The 22479-nt window shown below is 33.8% G+C and overlaps 1 protein-coding gene across 1 annotated transcript; it reads left to right on the plus strand.

Annotated features, from left to right (window-relative positions):
- The first annotated feature begins 4904 nt into the window (after nucleotides 1–4904).
- Nucleotides 4905–6825, plus strand: LOC140877835 (6,7,8-trihydroxycoumarin synthase-like). The gene is made up of 2 exons (XM_073281420.1): nucleotides 4905–5798; nucleotides 6148–6825. Exons 1-2 carry the CDS (start codon nucleotides 4905–4907, stop codon nucleotides 6751–6753), a joined length of 1500 nt encoding a protein of 499 aa, XP_073137521.1. The 3' UTR covers nucleotides 6754–6825.
- The last annotated feature ends 15654 nt before the right edge of the window (nucleotides 6826–22479 follow it).

Consider the following 22479-nt stretch of genomic DNA (forward strand, 5'->3'; position numbering starts at 1 on the left):
GCAGAGCAGCATGTCAATAGACGAGTATCAGTAGAATTTCTTTGAGTTGTTGTCGTATTTCACGTATGTTGCTGCTAGCTCAGAGGCCAAGTATGTTAATTTTCTGCAGCGACTCAACCCAGATATTCACTACCGAGAGGCTATATTTGACTATCCGACGTCATTTGAACTGTTGGTTAACCTCTGTCGATAGGCAGCGGACAATATCTAGCATAACAAGAATTTCTCCTCCTTTCAACCAGGTAACTCTTTGGGACCTAAACCACAATTCTTCAAGAAGCCTGGTGTGTCTTCTTTTTCAGGTTCAGGTTCTATTGGTGGTGTGTTCCACTTTGAAAAGAAGAAGGGACAGTGTGAGCACTGTGGTGGACCACATCCATCCAAGAAGTGTTGTGGAGCAGGAGGTGCTTGTTTTTGCTGTAGAAAGATGGGCCATGTAAGGTCCAACCATATTTGGCAGTCTATGCTACATGACTTCCCTTGATGATGATTCGAGTATGTGACATATACAACAAAGATTGAGGCAAATTTTGAGTATCAGTAAATTGCTACACATTGGAAACTTATGGAAGATCTTTGTTCGTCTAAACCGATTCAAACAGCAATATTTTGACGTGGAAAAAAAATCCAGCCTCTATTATAAACACTTGAAAACAGCCTAGACAAACAAAAATACCAGGCAAAGTCCCCTTGTTTGTCTGATAAAAAGGTAGACATCAAAGTAACTATTAGGCAGCAAAAAACAGAATCTGGAATTGACTTGAAACCAATGGGTACCCCTTCACGCTTGTAGTGACCCGTCTCGGAACCATTAAATAAAATCAAAGATTAAAGCATGCAATTCAACTTAAAAGCGGTAATCATAAAATCGAGTAGAACAAAATTTAGAACAGCTAAAAACCACCAGCAGAACAACCGGTTCCCAAATCAAAATACCAATAAAAATACTGTTATTTATACAACCTCATCGAACAACAATACTAAAACCTCAAATAGAAACCTCGTACAATACAAATCCACCTTGTCATAGCTCAACGGCCGCTACCACCTGGTTCGTTCAACCTGAGTCCTGTTCTATGGAATGGCATGTCCAAAATAAAATTGAGGACGTGAGCATAAAAAACTCAGTACGAAAGCATATATGAGTATACAAGTTCTATGAATGTAATACAAGTGAGGTATCGGGAACCTATCATCGATAGAACACTGCTTAGACAAAGGAAACATGGTATGTAGTATGCTGGGCCGTCGCATCAGCAGGCACTCCCATACTAAAATCCCGTGGATCAAACCGGATCCAAAATCATGGCATCCATCCACAAAAATAACATGGGGCTGAGCAACCCCTCTACTGCTTATAACAATAATAAAGGCCCAACATGATAATGCATGCAACATAATATCCGTGACATAATAATGCATATATAATCAATGCCACATATCACATGCAATCATAGAACAAGCATACTCAACCAAGGTATCTCGGATAGTACGTCCGTATCTCAAAGTAAGCAACCTAGCGATATAGGCTTTATAATTCAAGCCTATAAGCAGACAATCATTGTATCACTAAAAATCTTCTAAAAGTTTTCACTAAACTAATAGATACTCACTTAAGCTAAACTGAGTCTCGTAGTATAACTGCGTCCGTCGTTAGCCCACGGATGGCGATAGCCCCAAAACTCGGGCATAACTCCGTTACAACTCCGGCAGCGCTCCGTCACCTCTTAGCTCTAGAGAAAAATGCCTAAAAGACCCTAAAACTAGCTAAAACAAGAGAGGGAAAGTTGGAATGATCAAATGAAATGGCTGATCTCGGCCACTATATATAGAAATAGATCGGAGGATCCGATTTCCAAGATCGGATCGCCCGATCCTCTCCAATAAATACCCTTCAAACACGTTTTCTCTCATCCAACCAATGGTTGCCGATAGAGTTCAGATCGTCCAATCCACTTTTGGATTTTCCGATCTCTTGGTGTTGTCAAATAAAATTTCTTATCTCTTACCTAAACGAGATCGGATCATCCGATCTTCACCTTCGGATCGTCTGAACGCTTTGGAACTTCCAAAATCAATTCTTGCATCTGAACTCCACAAGTTCGGATCATCCGATCCTTGGGTTCAGATCATCCGATCCACCCGAAGACTTGAATCCTTCCGGTCCATTTTTGAACGTCTTGTATCCTATATTTCCACTCTGGCATTTAATCCATTTGAGAATCCCTTAAACATGTTTTAATCATTCTAAGGATGCTTAGTCTTTAAAATTACTAAAATAGAAATCGGGTTACTACAATGCTCCCTTTCAAAACACAAACTATTTTTTTTTGTTTTATCAAAAATTATTGATATATTATCCTCTGATCCAAAAAAAAGTTTCAGGATTAATAAAGACAAAAACATTCAAGATAACAACAAATAGTGAATTGTTTCCCAACTAAAACAGAGTCTTTGTGCACACAATTTCAGATTTCAGCAAGTATTAGAATAAAACTCTTCACGAATCAATAAGGAGTGACACGAATGACGGTGACCCAACATCGAACATCGCGATGAAATAAAATGAAATTCGAAGAGATAAACATACTCAATCGAACAACCTAATAAATTTGTGTAAAGGGACTGAAATCGACATTACAACTTCCTTGACTCTGAAAAAAATCAAGCAGGTACCCAAGAAAAATAACACGACAGAGAACAGAGGTTTGAACAACTTGGGTCACGACTGGAACTGCTTTATCAAAATTCCACGTAAGCTTGATTATAATCTCTTTTCCACCTAAAATAATCACATAAATCAAGAAGAAATCGCTAGTAAATCTTTGAAAAAAAATAAAAAACCGAGCGCACATAAAGTTTCCATCGTGAGAGAGATAGAGGAAAGAAAAACATATGACCTCGGCGAGACAAACTTTGAGGATGATAGCGCTGGTGAAAGATGGTGGAGAAGTTGGAACGCACTGGGCGACGACGTTTTTGGCGTGGGAGGAAGACCGACGAGCAAGACAACGAGAACAGTGAAGGGAGAAAACAAAATTAGGGCTGAGTTGAGTTTTTGGGAGGGAGAGGGGAAAATACGCAACAGCCACAAAATGATATCTTGGGAGGGAGAGAATTAAAAACATTGGCGAGGTCATTGGAAAAGTAAGATTTTTTTAGTGATATTTATTAAAAATGTCATAATAATGTACGTGTAAGAGATATCATGGTTCATAAAATTTATCAAAATCAGATATTGTCACTAGGTGTTGACAACATCCTACACAACATGCAGCAGAAATATTAAAACGTGAAAAGTAACAGCAAACCAACAGTAAAAATACTCAAGAGTAAATATGATCAAGTACTAAAATAATAAAAGGTTGCACATACAAACAGATTCAGATGTTGTCCCTAGGTGTTGACAACATCTTCAATAACACCTTGATTAACATGCATCAGAATTTTTGAAAGCATGAATAAAATAGATAAGAAACCAAACAAATCAGACTCAAGTATTTAAGCAAGAGTATAAAATACTCTTGCAGCGCCTCAGGGCAAAACTTTCACTAGAAAATAAATCAAAGAGTTTTACAAACCCTAAAACTAGTGAATTATTGTAAAAATCAATTTTCTCAAAGCATGTGAGAAAATAAAGAATAAAACAAATAAACCAGCTCTTAAAAGTCTACTGAATGTAGACAAGAAAATCAAGAAAATAGAGTTGGCCCTTAGATGCCAAAATACGAGAGCCAAAAAGATTTCAATCTTCGATCTTCAATCTTCAATCAACATGCTCTCAACCTCTTCATGACATCTACGGAAAATAACTTCAACAAATAGACAAGGACTCTTCAACGTGAAAGAACTCCAGAGAGTCGAGTTCCTTGTCTTCTACACTTAAGCTCTCTCGTCTCTCTCTTTTATTTTGTACGCTCAAATTCTCATCTACGGCTTGATCTCTCTTTTCTGCGCTCTCTCGTTTTTCTCCAAGCCCCAGATCTCTACGTCCTCTTCTTCTATTTAAGCGTGTACAAATCTTATCTCCAAAAAAGTCTTGATCTTGTTTTCTTAATTCAAACTTGAATCTACAATGATGAGGAAATAAAGATAAGTTAGGAGATAGATATATATTATGATAAGTCCAAATATATCTCAAACCAAAAATATCAAACGACTAAATCTAGTTATTTAATATAAGATAATTCCTATCATAATTAAACAAATCAATCTTATCTTAAATATAGGAAAATTATATTATATCAATTCAAAACAATTCCAAATTTAAATATTTCAAACAATAAGATTTTTAAAAAGATCTAAACTTCAAGTCCAAGAAACCATATTTTAAATCTAGGAATATTATATTATCTCTATTCAAATCAAAACTATTTTTAGTTTAAAATATATCAAGCATATAGATAAGAAACACAATTTTAACTATCAATCCTAGAAAGGCAAAACACAATATTATAATCTTTCAAAACATGGAAATATATCAAGGAATAATTATTCCCGTAATTAGATTTTTATTTTATTAACATTTTGATTTTTAATTAGTGTCATGATATATATATATATATATATATATATATATATATAATATGACATTATTGGATAATTGTCATTAAGAAAATGTCAGGAAAACCATTTTTTCTTATAATGACTCATGTCACCGTCCAATACTAATTTGCAACTTCTAAAAATAAGTGATTATGTATTGTTTTTTAACAAATTTGCAAAGAAAAAATCCATAATCACTTAGTTTTTAGAGATTGCAAAGACCGTACATAGTACTCATGAATTATCGTTCCGGAGAAGTATAAATATAATCATAATCGGTAGCTTTCATAGTTTAACGAACACAAGTAGACCGAAGTAGTCCGTCCAACATCTCTCATTCTGATCTTTCGCTTTTCAAAATGGCATTCATTCTTTTCCTCTTGCTAGTCTTCCTTTTTCCAATTGTCATCACTTTCCTCTATCAATGGAATGAACACAACACGAAGAAAGCCCGTTATCCGCCGGGCCCTCGAGGTCTCCCATTGATCGGAAACTTGCACCAGTTCGACAGCCAAAAGCCTCATCAATTCTTGCATGAACTTTCCAAGAAACATGGCCCTGTTATGTCCATGAAGCTTGGAAGTGTGCCACTGATTGTCATTTCATCGGAAAAAGTAGCCAAAGAAGCATTCAACGCCCACGATATTGTGATTTCTAATAGACCAAATCTAACAGGTCAAAAGAAGCTGTCGTATAATGGCCAAGATATCGCTTTCTCTGCATATAACGACTATTGGAGGGAGATGAGAAAAATTGCTGTTATCCACCTCTTTAGTCTAAAGCAAGTAAATTCTTTCTCCCCGATTCGTAGGGACGAGGTTTTCCACATGATTGAGGATGTATCCAAGAAAGCGGATAAATTTGAGCCTATCAACTTAAGTGAAACTTTAATATCTTTGTCGAGCAGCATCATTTGTAGATCAGCTTTTGGGAAATCATATAGGGAGACTTCCTCGGTGAAACGAAGCTTCGATGAGCTCGTGCACGAAGTTCAGGCCATACTGGTTGGTTTGTTTTGTGCTGATTACTTTCCTTTGTTAGGGTGGATGGATAAAGTTACAGGGATGGCTTCTCGATTAGAGAAATGTTTGGAGAATTTGGACCACTTCTACCAAGAACTCATTGACGAGCACATTAGCACGAATAGGCCACAGTCGATGGAAGGTGACATTCTGGATATACTGATCAAGTTGAAAGAAGGGAACACGAGTTCTTTTGATATAAGCTGGGAACATATCAAGGCGATGCTTATGGTAAGCAATATTTAGGAAAAGTTTACCTGCAATAATTGCTCTGATCGACATTTGCGATCTTGCTGTTATATATTAATTTAACACTTGTTATATACGTTTAACAGCTTGAATTATTAATGTTAGTTACGTTAATTGAGTCGAAATTGAATTCGGCTTAAATAAAAACATTGTGTGTTTTACTCCATGCATCATTAACTTCCAAACTTTGGCAATTTTAGTCAACTCACGATTTACTCACATATATATATATATCAGAAGAGTTTCAAGATATAAGAGGTGTGATATATACTTGATATTTTTATTCAATTCAATTCATATATGAGTTGATGATCAATATATTTGAATGCAGAACATCTTTATAGGTGGAACAGACACGAGTTCGGCAACGACAACTTGGGCAATGACGGCTCTTGTGAAGACACCTCTTGCGATGAGAAGAGTTCAACAAGAAATCAGAAACGTAGTTGGAAAGAAACCCTTGGTAGACGAGGATGACATCCAGAAACTTCCATATTTTAAAGCAGTGATTAAGGAGGCTATGAGACTTTATCCATCCAGTCCAATTTTGCCAAGAGAAACAACAGAATGCTGTGTTCTTGGTGGGTATGAAATTGAACCTAAAACTTTCATTTATTTCAATTTGTGGGCTATTGGCAGAGATCCCGAGTACTGGGAAAACCCGAATGAATTCTTGCCGGATCGATTCTTGAATAGTCCGATCGACTATAAAGGCCAAGATTTCGGATTAATTCCATTTGGATTTGGTAGAAGGGGCTGCCCTGGAATGAACCTGGGTGTTGCAGTAGTGGAGCTGGCACTTGCAAATCTTCTTTACGCATTTGACTGGGAATTGCCACTTGGAATGACCGAAGAAGATGTCAATACCGATTCATTACCAGGATTGGCCGTGCATAAGAAAGACCCTCTTTGTCTCATGGCCAAGAGGTATATATGATCATTATTAATATTAATGTTAGTTTGGAACTAAACTTTTTGTTATGAATAATTATCCTACCAAGAAACCATATGATTTTGTTTTCAAGCACTCTTTCTATTATGATTACCATTAATGATTATTTCAAGTTTGTTCCAAGAATGTTATGTGAAAGCTTTCTTTGATGTGGATATATCATATATTAAAGCAAAACTCATAAGCGTTTAATTAAAAAAAAAAAACCAAACAATTTTCCTCTCTAACAAGATACTCAAATTTTTCTCTAGAAATAACAAAATGAGTTAGACTTGTCAAGTTGGCGTCTCACAATATAAAATCGGTGCATTAAATTACCAATTTCCCAACCCAGTACCATATGTCAGCTCGGCCCAAACCTTCTAATAGTGGGTTGGTGCACATTGTAGGTCGGCCCGCACATACCCGCAAGATTATACTTAACCCCATCGGGTTGGCTTGTCTCGCCACCTAAAATTGTTAGCTAAAACTCATGCTTTCAGATATTAATTTTTTATATATAAATATGCAAGTTTCATTGTGGATTTACAAATATACTCTTGTTTGTTCAATTAATTATGTTTCTTTGTAGCTTTGTAATTAACTTAATTTATATGGTTTATGTTTATACATTACTGACATAAAACATTGTAAAAGAATTATCGTGAGTTGCCTTTTTTTCATTTGAATTTTTTTTTATCTCTTTAGTTGTGGTTGTTAACTAAAATTTATGTTTTCAAATAAAAAATTTTTGAAACCAAAATTTTTTAGTTTAATTACAAATTAATAAAATTGTTTTTTATTTCTCATTAATTATTTTGTGCATTGTTTCTTTGTTTTTTTTAATAATATTTTATCTTTAACAAGTTCATTTATTATTTTTAAAATAAATTAATTGTTTTGTTTTCATTTTCTCATTAACTTGTTTTTGGCATTGTTTGTTTGGTTTTCATCACACTTTGCCTTTGTGTCCATTTGTTATTTTAAAAATAAGGCTAGAAGTTACGTGCTTAAATAAATTTTGTTGTAACCAATATTTTGTAGTGTTCACTACAACTAATGTGTTTGAAAAAAATCTGCAACCAAAATATTTTAATTACATTTATCATTTACTTAATAAAACATTATAAAATATAATCGTGATATGATTTTTTTTAGATTTTATAACCAATATTTTTTAGTTTAAATTTACAAATTAATTTAATTTTTTTTATTTTTCATTAATTCTTTGTGTATTGTTTGTTTGTTTTTTTCATTACACTTTGTCTTTAACAAGTCCATTGATTATTTTTACAATAAATCTAGAATTAATTGTTTTGTTTTCATTTTATCATTTACTGTTTTTTTGGGCATTGTTTGTTTGGTTTTTCTTCACACTTTGTCTTTATGTTCATTGATTATTTGAAAAATAAAGCTAGAACTTACGTGCGTAAATAAATTTTGTTGCAAACAATATTTTGTGGCGTTGATTACAACTAATGTGTTTAAAAAAAATTATAATTACATTTATCATTTACTTAATAATATATAATAAAATATCATCGTGATATGGTTTTTAAATTTTATAACTAAAATATCTTTATTTTACTTGTAGCAATTAGCCACGAATTATATGTGTAAATATTAAAGTTATAAGATTTTTTTCAGAGTTTTATATTTTCTAAGCTAATCTTTATTCTACTTCTAGTCATTAATCATAAATTATATGAATAATATTTAAATGATAATATCAACTATATCATGTTGCTTGGTTTTCGATATATAATTTGTTTTTAATTTTTTTTAATTATATGGTTTGTATTTAAAAATTAATTAAATAAAATATGGTCAAAAAATAAAATGTGTTATTTTTTTGCTTAAAGTTTTTAATTTTTATATTATTTTACTTGTTACCCTACCAAGATCTACTACTAATAACTTGATAACCATATAATTAACTTAATACAACATTATCATGTAAATAATTGAAGATAACAGAAAGCTTGAGAATTAATAATATAACACATTCGAATAATAATAAAATCTAAAAATATGCTTAAATTAAAACCAACGGTAACCTCTACTCCTACGACCTGATAACTTACTTAACACTGATTCACATCCTGAACAACTTGCAAGTTGTCCCTTCAAATGTGGTTTCCACAAATGCTGACAGTAATCTTGAACATTAAACACCGTCCTGGGTAACCGCACATGTTGTTTTATTGATTCAATGGGTTTCACATGATTACAACAAACAAGAGCTGGACGACCCAACTAAGCTGACTATCTTAAGGGATAACAGACTCAACGTGATTATCATCTATCGTTAGTCCGCATAATTCGAGAGCGCCTCAACTGAGCACAGTTTCGCTAGGACCTCAGTACCGTACTGCTTCTTGCTAGCCTTCGATAATATATATGGTTAGAAACACTTAAATATAAATTGAATAACTTAAGAAACACTGTTGCACCTAGGAACGAGAATCTTGCGTCTATTTGAACTTATATGTTTTGATAAAAAAAATTTGCAACTAACATTTTTTGTGATTTTTATTTATAAATTACTTAAAGCAAAATAATAGATCATTTTGATATGCTTTTTTAGAGTTTCTAAATTTCTAATTTGTAATCATTTTTTTCCAACCAACATTTTTTTTATTACATTTATAAATTACTTTAATAAACATAGTAAAAGGTCATTGTGATAAGAATATGACAAAAGAAAATGATACGATAAAATTAGATATGAGTTTTTTTTTTTCAAATTAGTCACATATGAGTAATTAACATGAATTTTTGAAATTTAACACTATTTTCATTATCTTATGTTGAATTAATTAATTTTCGAGTAGGTATTTTGGAAGACAGTATCACGGATCTTTATCCTTAAGACAAGTCATCTATATTCATATTTACAAATAAAAATAATATTTTTGACATGAAAATGAAAAAATTTCATGTGTGGCCCAAATAAGAAATATCTCATAAAATTGACTTGTGAGATTGTCTTACATGAGTAGTTCTTTTAATTTTTTTTCGAATTCTAGTTACTCAAACATATGTTCCTCATGTCCGGGATCCACTAATAATCACTCGATAAACATGTAATTAAGTTAATTAAAATTAACTTATAAATAGCTGAATATAATAGAAAACTTGAGAATTAATTATACAGCCCAATCGAATTACAATAAAAAAAATAGAAATATCCTTAAATTAAAACCAACAGTGCCCTTTGCTTCTAGGTCTTGGTTTGACTGAACATTGATTTACCTTCTAACATCATTTAATGTGGTGTCCATGATAGAAGCAAGGACGTGAGTGAAATTGTCAAGTATGCAATGTATGAGTACATAGGTTTCATTACGATAAGAATATGACAAAAGAACATGATACGATAAAAACAGGTATGAGAAAGAATTTAGTAGTTTAAAATTCTAATTTTTTTTAAAAAAACATGTTTTTTCCAAATTGTTTAATATGAGTAATTAACATGAATTGTTGAAATCTAATACTATTTTTGCTATCTTTTGTTGAGAATTAATTTTGATGTAGGTCTCTTGTGAGACGGTCTCACGGAATTTTGAAACTAGTCAATCTTGCTCATATTTATAAATAAAAATAATACTATATATACATACATAAATATATATTCATACATATATATATATATACATACATATATATATATATCGACTTTGATATGTTGCTCACCCATCGTATCAACCTCTGTTCCCACCAATGATGTGACACTCATCTATTAGATGTGATAAATTACAGGTCCAATTGTTGAATAGTAGAAGGTAATTAGTGATGCGCATGAATGGATTAACAAGATTCCCACTGTCTCTGTCTACTATCCAGCGAAATTACAGCCAAGGGAATGGGGAAAGAAGACCCAGATGAAATTGAATCTAGTTTGAGTTTGTGAAATGACTTTAGAGGTGTAAGATAAGTGACAGCCGAAAGATGAATGTGAAATACCAATAATTTTAATGTTATTTTACTTATCCTATGAATCGGAAGCGAGGCAATGCCCCTCTTTTTGTACAGAAGGCTCGCCTCGGCGTGCCGATCCGCGCTAAATACATTGTCAGGTGGGGAGTTTTCCAGGGGTGGCACATATGTTAAAAGATAATGTAGGTGTCCTAAGATGAGCTCAACAATAATAGAGACCTCTTGTGCAACAGAAGGGTAAAAACTCGTTTTATTCTGATTTCAGTACGAATACGAACGGTGAAAGAGAGGCCTAATGATCCTTTAGATCTTCGTAATTTGAAGCTAGAGGTATCAGAAATGTTACCACAGAGATAACTGGCTTGTGGCAGCCAAGCGTTTCATAGCGATATTGCTTTTTTATCGTTCGATTGATGTCGGCTCTTTCTATCATTGTGAAGCAAAATTCAACAACTTTTGGATTGTTCACCCACCAAAACAGAACGTGAGCTAGGTTTATACCTTCGCGAGACAGTCTAGTATGAGAGGAACCATTGATTCGCACAATTAGTCCTCCTGTTTGCTTGAAAAGCCAGTGGTACGAAGCTATCCTACGCTGGATTATGACTGAATGCCTCTAAGTCAGAATCCTATCCAGAAGCGATGCATGCGTCCGTCGTCCACTTTTTTGACATGCAGTAGGGTTTTTCAGGCCCCCAAAGGCATGTGTCGTTGGCAAAGCCATCACGACGGACGAGACGCATCGGCCATCTTTAAGTACAAGTTCATAGAATACTAATAATAATCTTACAAGGTAATATACGGATACTTAAAATAACAAGTGTACTTTATTTTTTCTATTAATCTATCTAATATCTATTTTATTAATGTTATAAATATATGATTAACAATCATGAATGTGCTAAATAATTTTTTTTACACACTATTTTTGTTAGAGTAGGTGCCCGTCGAGCCAAGTGTTGGTCGAGGGTACCTGAGATAACTCTTGTATGACAATCTTTATTTTAATAATATTTGAATTTTTTAATTTGGCACATATTTATCTGTATACCCATACTAGCTGCATAGATAAAGCCCTTGAATATACAAACAGTAGAAAAAATATGAGATGGTCATGTGATGACTATCATGAAACTCATATTTGGAATATTGTATATTCTAAACCGTAAACCGTTCCTAGTCGATTCAGCTGCCACAAAGAAGGATAAAGGCCGCTCGAGCTTGTGACTAGTATTTGCTATATTAATTTTTGCCCGAAGATGAAATTACATACGAAGATTTTATCAAAACCAAAAAAGAGAAAATCGTTGGAACATTCATGATTTCGATGTTGACAAAACTATATAGGCAAAATATCGAGGTAAATTGAAATTTTCCGATTTCCAAACTGAAGACGTAAACTGGACAAGATTCAAAGCCAAACTTAAGTCATCAAATGGTAAAGACAGCCCAACTGAATTTATATAATAACCTTCATTCAGTTTACGGAGCTAAACCGATTCAGTCTTCCAGTAAGCCAAACTGTTCCAGTGAGAAAAACTGAATTACCAACATTGGACAGCAGCAGGACTGAACTATCCGAAACTGCATGACCAAGAATGAATTCCAGATATCAGTCTAACTCTATTTGGATAGATTTTTCCATACTTAGCTGACACCACCGATCTACAAAGAGAAATAGTGTACGTTTGTGTCAGAGAAGTAAGAGGTAGTAGACAAAACAAAATAACAGCTATTCAAGCTTACATCAAAGATTATATCAAGTGCCAAAGAACACATGCACACGCCTCAAGCATATCTGATCAGTTAGGATCATATTGTAGGAAGTGTTTAGTTGTAATACAAGTGTTGTAAACTCAGTTGAAGACTGACAAGACGAGTTGTATTAGCATGTCAGTTGAGGTGCTACAAACCTCCTTTTAGCAAGATTTAGTCGTGGGCTGAGTTCTTGAGTTGAGTCTAATAGTTTTGATATAGGCAATTGGGTAAGTTCTAGTCTTGGAGCGGGCTGTTGTAAAGTGTTGAAATAGTCAAAGTCTTCTAGAGTGAATCCTTCTGAGGAGAAGAAAGGGGTGACATAGGAGAGTCCAGCTCCGAACATCCATAAACAAATTATCGTGTTGATTAATATCTATTAAACACACACACACACACAACCATTCGATTAATCTTAAATAAGTTCAATCTATTAGTCGCCCTCGTTCCACACTTGTCTAAGTTGGTTTATTACACAGACACACGAAAAAAAAAATAGTTCAGTTGATTAACCTAAGCTGAACCCAATTGAGCATCGTTGGTGGTCAACTGCTACAATGTATTCAGTTTGAGCAAACCAGTTTCCTCCACCATTCAGTTTTGGAAGTTCACACATTAGCCCAAACTAATCACCAGCAAGTGATCAACCAATCCCATCAGACTTGTTAGATAAGGGCTACATCATCCGAGCGTTTCACCTTGGGAAGCACCAGTGTTATTCGTCAAGAAGAATTATGGTTCCATGCATTTATTTATTGATTACAGACAGTTGAACCAAGTGACGATCAAGAAGAAGTATCCTTTACCATACATTGATGATTTGTTCGATCAACTTTAGGGTACATCAGGGTATTACATGATTTACTTGAGGTTAGGTCATCATCACTTGCGAGTTAGAGAAGAGGAAATTCCAATGATTGTGTTTCGTACAAGGTATGGCCACTACGAGTTCCTACTGATGCCTTTCAGTCTGATGAACGCACCTGTAGTCTTCGTGAATTTGATGAACAGTGTTTTACAAAAGAATTTGGATAATTTTGTCGTGGTATTCATCGACGATATCATGTTCTATTTGTGCAATGTTGATGAGCATGCACAACACTTGAGGGTTGTACAAATTCTTCGAGAGAAGCAGTTGAATGCCAAATTCAACAAATGCAAGTTTTGGATTGACTGAATAGTGTTTTTTAGTCATGTCATTTCTCGAAATGGTGTTTCAATTGATCCGAGTATGATAGAGGCTATTTTACCTTTAAGATTCATAGTTTCTTGGTCTTAGCTTGGTACTATTGGAAGTTCATCGAGAATTTCTCAGGGATTTATGGACCATTAATGCAGTTGATAAGGAAAGATGTTCATTTTGTCTGGTCGACTGAGTGTGAACAGAGCTTCATTGAGTTGAGGTGACAGTTGACTACCGCACCAGCACTTTCTTTGACATTAATTCTCGAGGATATGTGATCTATACAGATGCATCTCTTCAAGGTTTGGGTTGTGTTCTAACATAAAATAGGAATGTGATTTCCTATGCTTCCAGACAGATGAAAACCCACGGATAGAATTATCCGATGCATGATTTGGAGCCTGCAGCGATTGTTTTTGCACCCAAGATCTGGAAAAATTAGTTGTTAGGTGAGCGCTTTGAGATCTACTATGACCACAATCATTCAGGTTGAGTTGAACATGAGACAATATCATTGGATGGATATTCTCAAGGATTATGATTGCGAGATCAAGTACCAACCAGGTTCTATGAATAAAACAGCAGATGCTCTTAGCCGTAAGTTATATGTCAGTACTTTTCTCACCAGTGCAGTATCTAGTGTCGTTCAGGAGCGGTGATCTTTGGGTTTCATGCTTCGACACAAGAACGAACGACAAGAAATCTTAGTCTTTTAGTGTTAGCTGAGCCATCATTTTTTCCCTGCATTCGACAATTGAAATTTTAAGATCCTAAGAGCAGAAGTTAGCTAGGCTTGATCAAGAAGACAACACCTCTGGTTTCCATTTCTATTCGGATGAATTGTTGTGTTGTATGGTAGAATAGTTGTGCCTGATGATCCTAGTTTGGAATTTCTGAATTACCTTAAGTCAAACCACCAAACAGAAACCTATACCGCTTCCGTCTAGTAGAGTTCGGACGTTCTGATCTCGAGTTCAGACCATCCGAACTGCTCGGTTCTTCCGAACACTTCATTGTCATCCGAACCAGTTCGGATCTTCCGAGCTTCACATGCTCTTGTTTGGACCATCCGAACAACTCAGACCATAGATACCCTCCGGGCCATTTTCAAACGTCCTGAATCCGATTTTCTTGTTATTTTCCTCAAACAAGGCTTAATCATGTTTTAATTATTTAAACATGTTTAGATAGTTTATTTAATCGATTGGGAGTCTGGTTACTGCAGTTGGTCAAGAGGTTTTCTCTCACGTGCTCACTACAAGAAAAAAGGCAAAAAACCGTTGTTCTTTTCAGTGTTGTCGAAAGTATACCCTACGACAACGGTTTATATCCGTTGTCTTTGAAGACATACGACAACGGTTCTGCAACAGTTTAAATCTGTTGTCTTTTGGAACTTACGACAACGGTTTTGCAACAGTTTAAATCCGTTGTCTTTTGAGACTTACGACAACAGTTTTAAACCGTTATCTTTGAGCATGTTTTTTAATAATCAGGTTTTTTACAACAGTTTTATTTGAGCAAAGACAACGGTGAAAAACCGTTGTCTTTTTAAAGATGTAAAACAAAAAAAAATTAAAATTTAAAAACACTAATTAAATATTATAATCACTCGAAATTAAAAAAAATCAAAAATTAAATTAATATATAATTTTTTAAACATTATAAATTATTCGAAATTAAAAATAATCGAATTCTGATTCAATGAACACTAAAAAATAAATTTATACATTAATTTCGATAAAATTGGAACACCCTTCAACAATCTCTTTTCCTGTAACTCGTTTCTTTTTCAATGTTTTCCTTTCCAACCTGATACAAATAGAAGACAACTGTCAAACAAAGATTAAGAGATATCCAAAACATTAAATGAAAAGTACTTTCCACCTAAAGCCAAACAAAGAAAAATGATATATCTTCATGAACAAATATCCAAGATCAAATCCAAAAACCCATTAGGAATTACCCAAGTTCCAACTCCGAGACTTGTGCAAATAATCTAAATACCCACACCAAGCAATTCGGAAAACAATCTCAACAAATCTATCGAAATTGGAGCATATGTTACTCAGTCGAACAAAAAATAATAAAATGCGGCTACTGATGGAATAATATACTGAATAGAAAGACGGTATTTTCCACCTAAAGCCAAACAAAGAAAAATGATATATCTTCATGAACAAATATCCAAGATCAAATCCAAAAACCCATTAGGAAATTACCCAAGTTCCAAGTCCGAGACTTGTGCAAATCATCTAAATACCCATACCAAGCAATTCGAAAAACAATAAACAACAAGTCTCAAATAACAACTCATGTATCATTAACAAAAACAGAAAACTATTAAAAACCTAATATTTACTTGTTTATAACAAAGGAAAAGCGGAATCATATAGAATTTTCCACTCATGCCTGATACAAAAAATAAACTATTATCTAGTAGTCCTACCTCCAAATCTAGTGATGACTCCAAGGCTGATTTTCGGCAGACCAAGTTGTGATTTTGGTGTGGCTATGCGTGCATGGAAAACCTACAACAATGTTTCAGATGTGAAAACAATGAGATTGTACTGTCTCCAAACATGATGCAGTGGGAGTGTCACCTGAATAAGCACATCTTCAACTTAGTTCCCAAGCATGTGTATTGATTCAATAATGTCAAACCATGAATCACAACAACTCAACATCCAAAATAAAATATAAGGGTAACCAATTATCCTCTTCAAAACAATATTTTAATACTATAATAAGTTTGATTCGAAAATAAAAATCTTCAAAGGCAAGACAGTGCCATTGAACCAAAACCTCTCTGATAATAGAAAAATGGATTTCATGTGTTGTCAAGGCGAGCATAATGAGGTCCGCATCCTGCAGCAAATTTAGCAAAGTTTGGATTAATTGGCAGGAGGGAAGATTTCAAATAAAAGCTATTTTTAAAATGGATCATTCTGACATCAACAATTAGAGGTCATACCAATCCATATAGGCAGTGCCTAGTGTTTGGATCATACCCTGGAGACGATCGTTGAGCCCCTATATACGACATTATCTTGTGTTCTCCTTCACCAGGAACACCGGCATCTAATAAAACCACCTGAAAACATAAACATCGTTCACGTTGTCATGTACATGTATTAAAAAGGTAAGTTTCCATGGAAATTTTTGAGACCCGGAGATTATTGCACAAATCTCAGAAAAATAAAAACAGATGTTGTCATGAAATTTAAGCAAAAACAGAAAATTGAAGCACAAATAAAGAATATGGAGAAGAATCAGAAGGCGAAAGAGCATTGGTAAATACAACGATATAAAAATAGGAACAAGCATTTGGACCTTATCCTAGCATATTTCAATGGATTAAAACTGAAATATAGTGAATCATCAATTAAAATCAGATTTTAGTCAGCAAAAATCTCCTACCATCAGCACAAGGGCTTTCTGTTTTAGAATTCCGTTATCACGCAGAGTTGGTTCATCAGCTGCATTCAGAATTAAATAATCAAGCATTGCATTTGGAGTTGGTCCAAAACAACTAACTTTCAAATAGAACATCTAAAAACAAATTAACACAAGAATATATTCAAATATCAACTGCGTTAGTAACAAGATCACATACATGAATATGGCAGAGATATTAGATTTGGCAGTAGGGTGTCACTTGAATATCCGAATTTCAAATTTTATGTCCACGTGGATGTTCAAGTGACATCAAGTAGTAATTATGAAGAAGTGTAGATTGGGTGATAGTTGCAGGTGGCATGGGGTTTGGGATATGGTGGAAGAAAGAGTTAGCTAGGGAGTTAGTTTGCCTCGAAAAAGAGCAGTAGTGCACGTGTAGTTCCAGTACTTAATATTCATGTCTCCAGTCAACATACAAGAAATCAAGGCATCATGTTAAGCCCACACATTTCTGTCCATTTCACATTATATATATATATATAAATTACTTCATATCTTAATTAACCAACCAATTAACCTCTCATTTTCATGCTACTTGATCAACATCTTGCCTAGCTACTGCACACCAAATTATGCATACCTTCAAGTTACCATAATTATTCAGTAGAGCTACTACAAACATACATTATATAAGAGCAGGGCCATCCCATGGTTCCATAAGAGCAGGGAAATATTCGTACAAGGACTTCCGATGAGGATTCATGTTCTTATCATTCTGCCAAGCTTCAGGAATCATCATCATTATAGCTTCAGGGAGACTTCTACCAGAGCGAACCAAAATATTAGCAGTATGACACAGGCACTTCGGTTCAGTGAATTGTGAAAAAATTATTAATTGCGAGATGAACACATTAAAAGCTATTTTTAGAAGCAAATGTGGGAAGAAAATATTTTGGCAAATATACAACCTGAATCTGACGAGCTAGCATCTACAATAGGTAGAAGCTTCTTCATCTCCGTCTTTGACAAGCCAAGCTCCTTGCACTTTAAAAGACCTTCACGAACTTTCATCCTACAGGAAAGAAAATAAAAATGCCAATGACTTTCTCACTCGTGTTTATTATCGAAATTCTATAAAATGCCAAATCACATCCACAAAATCAGAAAATAGTTTCTTAGATAAAATGTCATCCTTGTACACATGAATTTATATGGAAGCAGACTGACAAGTGATAAGAAAAGTAGACTTAGAAAAGCTACCATGGGAAAATCCGTGGTTTCGTACGCAACAAATAACTACACTTATCTACATTGCAATTTGGATAACAGCACAACAATAATATCCAAGGTCTACTTTATTCCCAGTTTCATGGCATACCTGTTCATGCTTTACGTGGATTGGATATTTCCTTATTAGAGTGGCCTAAAGGATTTGAGTGCCCCTGATTTGCTATAAAGTCTTTTTCCCTGCCACTAAAAAAGAAACAAAAAGAAAAACTTAAACAAAGCAAAAAAAAGTTTCAATGATCATTATTTCTTTATTCCTCCTCTAATATATATATTAATAAATTCGGGCATGAAAACTATATGCACTGATTTTGGATTATGAGATCATCCACGAGTGAGATCTTCACAATTTTCACACACGTACATTGTCAAAATTCAGTTCACTTTAAAAATACCTTGACAACCACAACACTGCACTTCTTTTTTTTTTATCAGACACAACACTGCACTTCTATCACCAGATCGACTAAAATTACACTCAAACAGACTAATAATCACTCAAAACAATGCCTTGAAGAATTGTAACTAAACGCATCCAATGGGAGGCTAAAAAAATGCACCAATAAAACTAAAGATATACAAATCACACTTAAACCCAACAAAAAGAATCAAAAATTCATTGTAAGTGCATACTGATGAAAAATTACCTAAAAGAACGAAAAAATTCCACAAAGCTCAGGTGACAATGAAAAATTCTCCGCCTCTTTCCTCACCACACCGAGCACCTAATCGATCAACTCGGCTCCCTCAGTATAATGACCCTTTCGCCCAGTTGTTCCCTGTCCCAGACTGTCCGAAAACGAAGTTATTAGGTTGGAAAATCTGCTCGTACGTACTAGATCTGACGCTGTCCATGGTCCCGGGCTCCAAATCCATGAGCACGACGCTAGCAGAAAGGAGGTAGGACGACCTGTTTCCGGCGATCGATCGGCGGCTAGGGCGCCGAAGCTGACTTGGATCGAAGGGGAGACGGGTTGGGGCTAGGGTTTGGGTTTTCTCTTTTCTTTCCTTTTCATTCTTCCCGTGTGTAGGTGCATATAGGTTGTGCCCATATATAAATATATATATATATATATATATATATATATATATTGCCTAAAAAAAATACCAAGGACAACGGTTTACAAAAAGTGTTGTCTTAGATAACATAAAGCAATGCAAAAAGACAACGGTTAAAAAAAACCGTTGCCATAGAGCTCCAAAAACGCGCACATAGACAACGGTCAATTAAAACCGTTGCCGTAGGTCATACAAAACCCGCTCATAGACAACGGTTTTTCAAAACCGTTGTCTTTTACTTATAAACAACAACGGTTTTCTAAAAACCGTTGTCGTTTTTCATTAAAATACGGCCAACGACACGGGTTTTGTGAAAACCGTTGTTAAAGACCAAAAGACAACAGTTTGTGTATAAAACCGTTGTCTTTTTAGTGTGGTTAATTCACATATTTGTTGTAGTGGCTCTTACACATGGGATTGAAAATTAAGGGCCTCGATGTGCATTTCAAAAGGCTTTTTGACTTGTATCTAGGTTCGAACAGATAAAAAACTGCCCAACAAGGTTCACTTGTCTTTCGCCATTTTCCTTAAGTTTTTTTTTCTTTTTGTTGGCTCTAAGTTGAGCAACCTTTTGGCCTTTCGTATGGATGTCATCAGCCTAATTTATTAAGGTTATCCCATGTCTTCCAAATATCAGACCAGAACCATTTGTTCTCTCATTGCTCAATCTTTCTCTCTCTCTTATTCCTACTGTTCCAGTTCGTGTTAAAGTTCAATTACGGTACTATCTTTGTTCACTACTGTAGTGATTCACTACAAGTTTAGCCGTTGTATCTTAGAAAATAGTCGTTCACCTTGATCCTCGAAGAACATACTAAAATGACGATTTTTTTTGAAGGGCACAATATCCCTTTATAGGTCTCAGTTTGGTTTACAGTCCTTGCTGTTTTACATACAACATATTTATACTTTAACATTCTACTTTCGTTACAATTCAAATTTAATCATTTGTCTAAGCTCATGCAAAACGTAACACACAATATACTTCTGTAACAACTGCCTTTACAAATATTATATTTCAAACCCACATGTCATAGGAGTATCAAATTAATAATTTCTCCCAATCTCCCATAACACAAACAGCACTTCCCCCAATATACACGTTTTTAAGTGGGTTATATTTTTAACTTTTAACAATTATATAGATTACTGAACGATGTAGCTAGGCACGTTCCTTTGCATTGATGTTCGTAAAATTACATATATTTATTGAATAATTTTAAAAAAAATTGATTAATTGACATGTAATTCCTTGATAATTTTGAAAATCAGAAATATTATTCTTTAACCGTGATTAAAAGCTCATTGATTTTGTGCTAAAATCAAAAAAATTATACGACCATCTTACAAATTAATTTTGTAAAATGAGTTTCTTTATCAATTAGACCTATGAAAATTATTAATTTTTGTATTAAAAGTATAATTTGTAATTTTATATATCGATTAGGTCGATCCAACCCACAAATACATATAACGTCTCACAAAAAACTTACAGAAATAATAAAAATTCAAAATATTTAAATGTTAAATACTTTATATTTGGCCAAATAAACTTATTTATTTCGAACTCTTATTTTACGAATATTTTTTTTAATATTAGTAAAGAGATGTTTATCATATCGAGAATGTGACTTATGGTACACTTTTTCATTATGATTCGAAAGGTCTCTCCCATATATAAGTTCTAGCAGTTTGTCCTACATAACATGCATTTATCTCTTGGTATTTCTGCTAGCTGTTGATTATTTATTATATCATTTTATCACATCTGAAAAACCAAACAAATATTGCAACCTAACAATAGGGCAATACTACCACAGATCCACATCGAACCGTTCATAGATAAACAGATCGATAAATATATATATATATATATATATATATATATATATATATATATATATATATATATAATATATATATATATATATAGAGTAATGATACCCTGCACACCCTTACCCTGCACACCTGTGGACACCTGCCTACGTGGCGCGCCCACAACCACACAATTGTTTTTTACAAAAACTGGCTGACCAATCATGGACCGCCACGTATGCGGTACTCATGTTACCCTGCACACCTAGGGTGCAGGGTATCATTTCTATATATATATATATATATATATATATATATATATATATATATATTTATTGAGTTTTTTTATGTTGCTCAACAACTAAGCCCAACTCCGTGCCCACCATGTACAATATGTGTGTTGACCAGTACAATTGGTGAGTTGACTTATACATGGTGGACACGGAGTTGGGCTTGATTGGTGGGCAGCATAACAAAACTCATATATATATATATATATATATATATATATATATATATATATGTTCACCATGTATAAAACACTCAACTATTGTACATGATGAACACAGAAATTGGCACGATTGATGGACATCATAGCAAAACATTATATTTATATATATATATATATATATATATATATATATATATATATATATATATGCGCTCATCATGTATAAAACATTCAACTATTGTATGATAAACACAGAAATTGACACGATTGATTGGCAGCATAAATATATATATATATATTTCCAACCAAATGGCAACTGTAGCAACTATGATTTCAAATATCTTTTTGGAAATAACTTTGTCGATGGGTAAGATATTAATAATTTCTCCCAATTTCCTATTACAAACTACCATCCACCCAATATACACGTTTTTAAGTGGGTTATATAATTTTTAAATTATTTTTAACAATTATACATATTATTTTACATAGAAATCGATGTAGGCACGCTACTTTGTATTGATTTTCGTAAAAGTACATATATATAATAATCGAATATTTTAAAAATATTGAGTTATTGATATGTTCTTCCACGGTAATTTTGAAAATTAACCAGAAATATTATTTTTTTTAAACATATTTAAAAGCTCCTTGATTTTATAAATTAAAAAAAAAATTTATATTATCTCACGAGTTAATTTTGTTATTTTCACAACCCGATCCATTAAATTTGTCGACACTACTTTTTTTTAGTACCAACTATGGGTTAATAGATTTAGCATTTTTTCTCGCGTATTCAAATAGTGGCTTTCGTACCTGTACCAATTTGTCCTACATAGCATGCATT

The sequence above is a fragment of the Henckelia pumila genome, chromosome 2, assembly GCF_033568475.1.
Source record: "Henckelia pumila isolate YLH828 chromosome 2, ASM3356847v2, whole genome shotgun sequence".
NCBI classification, from domain to species: domain Eukaryota; kingdom Viridiplantae; phylum Streptophyta; class Magnoliopsida; order Lamiales; family Gesneriaceae; genus Henckelia; species Henckelia pumila.

What these genes read in the sequence shown, in the direction of transcription:
- LOC140877835 (XM_073281420.1), top strand. Translation starts at nt 4,905, where the DNA reads ATGGCATTCATTCTTTTCCTCTTGCTAGTCTTCCTTTTTCCAATTGTC. An exon ending in ATATCAAGGCGATGCTTATG is followed by an intron (nt 5,799 to 6,147) that starts GTAAGCAATATT and finishes ATTTGAATGCAG; the next exon opens with AACATCTTTATAGGTGGAAC.